The sequence below is a fragment of the Pteropus medius genome, unplaced genomic scaffold (assembly GCF_902729225.1).
Source record: "Pteropus medius unplaced genomic scaffold, Ma_sr-lr_union100, whole genome shotgun sequence".
Lineage (NCBI taxonomy): Eukaryota > Metazoa > Chordata > Mammalia > Chiroptera > Pteropodidae > Pteropus > Pteropus medius.
The window spans coordinates 1,188,581-1,193,940 of record NW_024342648.1 but is presented as its reverse complement, the minus strand read 5'-3'; the positions used below and the strand labels follow the sequence as shown (position 1 = coordinate 1,193,940).

General features: G+C 42.0%; 1 protein-coding gene across 1 annotated transcript in view; it reads left to right on the top strand.

Annotated features, from left to right (window-relative positions):
• Nucleotides 1-5,355, top strand: part of GAB3 (GRB2 associated binding protein 3) — a gene marked incomplete at its 3' end in the record, with an annotated part of 19,509 nt that extends 14,154 nt beyond the window's left edge. The window contains exons 7-9 of the mRNA XM_039867039.1: nucleotides 3,501-3,617; nucleotides 5,089-5,201; nucleotides 5,331-5,355. Of these exons, the coding sequence (XP_039722973.1) occupies nucleotides 3,501-3,617; nucleotides 5,089-5,201; nucleotides 5,331-5,355 (255 nt within the window). The remainder of the gene's footprint in view (nucleotides 1-3,500; nucleotides 3,618-5,088; nucleotides 5,202-5,330) is intronic.
• Between the last annotated feature and the right edge of the window lie 5 nt (nucleotides 5,356-5,360).

Below are 5,360 nucleotides of genomic sequence, written 5' to 3'. Positions count from 1 at the left end.
TTCAAAAAAAAAAAAAAGTCATTGGAATTTTTCATAGAGATTGCTTTGCTTAATGTTGTAATCTTACCAATAATTAAATCTTCTAATCTACAAGCATAGGATGTCTTTTAATTTATTTATGTGTGCTTTACTTTCTTTTAACCGCGCGTTCTGTAGTTTTCCGTATACGAATCTTTGTCTCCTTGGTTAAATATATTCCTAAATATTTCATTCTTTTTGATGCTGTTGTAAATGAAATTGTTTCCTTAATTTCCTTTTCAGGTTGTTCCTTGTTAGTGTATAGAATTGCAGCTGAATTTGGGGTGTTGATTTTGTGTCCTGAAACCTTGTTGAATTTGTTTATTTTTTTGTTTATTGACTTCGTGTGTGAAACCTTTAGAGTTTTCTAGGGATGAGACAGGGATTGGACTGAAAGTTCCAATTCTCTAATCACATGCGGGGTTCTCCTGACAGCCAGCCCCCATCCTTACCAGGGGTCCAAAAGTCAACTCATTAACATAACAAGAGACACCTTTGCCACACTCAGCAGTTAGGAAATTTCAAGGATTTGCGGAGCTCTGAGCCAGGAACTGTAGACAAAGACCAAATATATATGAGAAATATATTTTGGTCATCTGAATGACCAAATATATATTATGACATCACAATACTGCCAGCACATATCCTATGATTCCACTTGTATGAAATGTCTAGAATAACAAATCTATAGAGACAGAAGTTAGATTATTGGTGGCTCCTAGAGCTTGGGGAGATGGGCTGGGGGATGATGGCTAAGGAGTGTAAGATTTCTTTTCGGGTGATGAAAACATTCTAAAATTGATTGAGGTGATGCTTGCACAAATACGTGACTATACTAAATACTACTGAACTGTATACTTTAAATGGGAGAATTGTTAAAAAATAAATGGTAAAGAAGGTTTTAATAAGATAAATCCAACGCTACACAAAGTTAAGAATATATACAAACAAGTTGGATTTCTCCCAGGCATACGAAGTGGTTTTAACACTTCAGAATCTGTTCGTGAGCATCTTGGTAAAGATGGCAGACTGACCACAGGCTTTTACTTTCCCTTCATCCAAAATGTACTCCAAAGTCACAGTAAAGGGATTTGTTAAAGGCATAAACCCACAAGGATATGAAGAATTGGAGAAGACGGTAGTAGTAATATTGGAAACTGGAAAGCAGATGGATGGTAAATGACTTATCAGACCCAACGAAGTTAAATCCTAAACACACTGTGGGAGGGATAAGAAGCAACTTAGAATAGCCGGAGGGTTCAGGAATTGCCCACGTCACCTAGTTCTGGAAGTAGGGCAGAAGGGAAAGGAAAAGAAGGGGTAGTGGTCAAAAGTCTGCATAAGCAGCAGGTCGGTCCATGATCCTCTCCCCCACTCCATGGAGCTTTACTGCTGTGACTTCCCATCTCCTACTCCAGAGAAAAGTCAAAGTGTTAGTCTCTGGAGAGAGTTAAACAAAGGGTCTCTCTGTACTGGGGCCGCGGGGCGGGACGCAAGACACATTTGACCAAAAATACTATACTAAAAACAAGGTGATTAAGTAAATATGCAAAATGGATTTGAGGACCATTCCCAAACCTTTCCTTTAGCCCCTCTTTTTCAGAATGTTGACAACCAGACATTTATTTACAACTGAGTCTGGAGATTGGAAGGCTGTTCTCTGGGCTATCTGAGCAGCCCAAGAGGCAAGACCTGGGTTGTGACATTGGGGGTTCGCTAAGAAAATAATCCAGTGAGTTGACCTTGCAGTGAGCTCCACTGCTGACGAGCACAACCCATGTACTCAAAGCTTTGGATCAGCTTTTTTGGTCTTTCAGTCTTAAATATGAGCAGACGGCCGATGATTTCATCAGACATTTCAGGAAAGCTTTAGCATGAAAGATAGAGACCAAAACCAACAGATTGGAGGAATCAAAAATGATGCCAGGAGAAACGTTTCTTTAAAAATCTATTATTGTAACCAATATTCTCTGAGACATGAGCTATTATAACCATAAATTTAAAGAATCTATTAAGTCAGTCAAGCACATTAATATACTAAGGAGAAAAATGATGTGTTCTCATTAGATGCAGAGAAGATATTTGATAAAACTCAACATCTGTTCACGTATAGGAACTTGATGTATGACCGGAAGTTACACTGGGGAAAGGATGGTTACTTATGTGGGGTTAAAAAAAATGAATCGTATCCCTATTTTATTGCCATATATTAAAATAAGTTTAGGCTAGACTATTACTTAAACGTGAAGGGCAAAACTTTATAATATTAGGAGAAAATATGGGGAAACAAATTATGACCTCAGCATAGGAAAGATTCCTTAAACAAAATACAAGACCAGGCCACTCAGGAAAATATTGAGATATTACGTTAAAAGAACAAGTATAGACTGTGATGGGCTATTTGCAATGCATATAAGCAACAAATGATTATTCTCAGGATATATGAGGAAGTATTGATAAAAATACAAATACTCCGATGTAAAAATCAGTAAAACATGGAAAATTGAAACACAGTAAGGTACCATTTTCCCTGTATCAGGTCAGGAAAACTAAAAAGTCAGACAATACCAAGTGTTGTTCACCAGGATGGGGAGCAATAAGAGCTCGTATACACTCCTGGTTGGTACAACCACAGCTCCTTTAGAAAATAGTTTGGTGACAGGAAAGTTAAAGATGCGCACATCCTATAATCCAGCAATTCTACTCCCAGCTACACGCCATAGAAATCCTTCCACAGGTGCATGGATGCTCATGGCAGCTTTGCTTCTAAGAACCCCAAATGGAAAGGAACGCAAATGCCCATTAGTGGCGCAACAGTTCAATAAATTATGCAGCGCAATCATCTATCCCAATGAAAATGAAATAGGGCTAGTGCATCGATGTCAGTGAATGTGAAATATGGAATATGGAGCAAAAATTAAAGTCGCCAAAAATACCATATGGTTCTATTGATAGAAGTTGAAAACGAGCAAAACTAAATAATATGTGATTTAAGGATGCTTACACCCTCATAAGACTGTATTTCAAAAGGAAAAGGAGTGAAATTGATAGAAGTGGACCTGACTCTTGATGGGTACCGGTGGTAAATCTATGAGTGAGTGTCGCACACATGTTATCGCTGTTTGTATTGTGTAAAGTATCTTTCAATGCATCGGGGGTGACTTTGCTAGAACTTTAGACTTTAGTGAGTGTGGTTGATCTTTTCAGGATTTAATCTCTAAGGTCTCACGGGCCTGTCAGATTCACGAAACAAGTTCTCGGGGGAGATTTTGGCCAACTGTTTCCATGGTGAATAAAGGTAGAGCTTCATGTGAAGGCTGGACTGGCCGTTTTGTATCTCGAATGCCTCCTGTCACTCACGGGTCTCATGAAACCAGTCTATTGGGGTGTAACAGCAGCTGCTCAAGTGAAGACTCATCCTCCTTCCTTTGGGCAGCCTGGCCAGACATCCTTAACCCGAGTCCTGTGATGTCGGTTTCTAGGATGGACACCGAACAACCAACTCCGTGAGCAGTGGTGCTGTGACGTGGAAGAAGAAATGCAGCCTGGATTATTTAGCCCTGGACTTCAATACGGTGTCGCCAGTCCCTGCACAGCAGGTAGGAAGGACTTCATGTCTCAGAATTCTCAGGAGATTTCATTTCTGTTTAGATTTTTCTGATGATTCAACTGTCCTTGTTCTCTTTGAAAAGTCTTAAACATACAGATACGTGCAGTGAAGAATATTAAAATCAGCCATGATTCTGCCACCCAGAAATCCTGCTGTATTCCCTCTGGGGTATGTTCCTTTGGCTGTACAGGCAGACCTCGTTTTCTCACACTTCGCTTCATTGTGCTCCACGCATGTTGCATTTTTTTGTTTGTTTGTTTGTTTGTTTGTTTTTACCAACTGAAGGCAAAACCGTCCACCAGCAAAAAGATTACGAGTCTCTTGATGATAATACTCGCTTTTTCGCAGTGGTCTGGAGCCAGACCTGCAGTATCTCCGAGGTCTGCCTGTATATGTATAAGTAGTATTCATGCCCTTCAAAACTTAGACCCTCAAGGTCATCGAGAAAATTTTCTGGCAGAGATGACAGCGAGGTAAAGGGCACTTCAGGCGTAAGAAGGGCCTGCTGAGGGAAGAAGTCATAACCTAGTTTGGCTAGACCCTAGGGGTTGGTGACAGGCGCTCTCAGTTCGAATCGGAACTCCTCAGTAACAGGCCCCAAAGGCCAGGTTGGGCACTTTGGACTCCTCTGGGTAGTAGTCTTGTCTGCAAAGTGAGGATCAGAAGGAATAGCACCTATGTCGATGCCCATTGTGGGGATTAAATGTCTTAATACATGTAAACAACACTTGGCACTCACTAGTGTCGCTCACTGCACACTGTAAGCCATGGGATGAATGAATGGTCAGCAGCGGAGAACAGCTAAATATTTTTGAGCAAGGGATGGTCTTAATCTAAACTGTGCCCAGCGATGCATCATTTGATGAAAAAAGCAACCCGCTGAACAGGATGTACGATATGATTTGTGTGTGCACACGCACGCACAGAAAAAAATCTGGAAGACTTCTTCCTTTTGCCGAATGAACTCCCATTTCTCCTTTACCTTGAATTTCATTCCAAAAGCCCGAACTGATTCTCCAAAAAAGGAGAGGCTTTTTGACTGGTCGCCAGTGGGACCATCCACTACAGGCCAGGGCCTCAGCGTTCCAGGTCCTCTTCAGTCCGGGGTCCAGGCAGGAGAAGCTATCTGAGGCGTGCTGGTCTCCTGGGAAGGGAAAAGGAAGAGAGAGGTGGCATAAGCACAGGATGTGTGCCTCTTTTCTCTATGGGATCGGCACGTGTCACTTCCACTCATATCAGTCAAAGCAAGTCAAATGGCTCGAGCAAAGTCAAAGCGGGCAGAGGCGAAGAGAGATTTCTACACATGCACACAGTGTATGCTAACGCTTCTGTAGGGAATGACCCAAGAAGAAGGGGAAGCAAATAAATACCTGATCACACAGTCACCTACCTAGAAGGACCGACCGTTTCCGCAGTTTTGAAGTCAATGTAATGAAAACCTTTCTGTTTTCCCCTTTCAGAAGAAACCTCTTTCAGAAGATCACAAAGTCGACTACGTGCAGGTGGATGAGCAGAAGACGCAGGCTCTCCAGAACACCAAGCAGGAGTGGACAGACGAGAGGCAATCCAGAGTGTGAGCAGGGTGGGCTTGGGCCGCGTGTGACACAGGGCAGCCTGGGGCTTGTTTTGCGGTTTGCTTTCACTAGAATCACAGGGATGTTAATGCACGTGGAGACCCACAGAGAATGTGTAATTTCCGTAGGCTCGGCAAGAAACTTTGGGGGAGAGGACC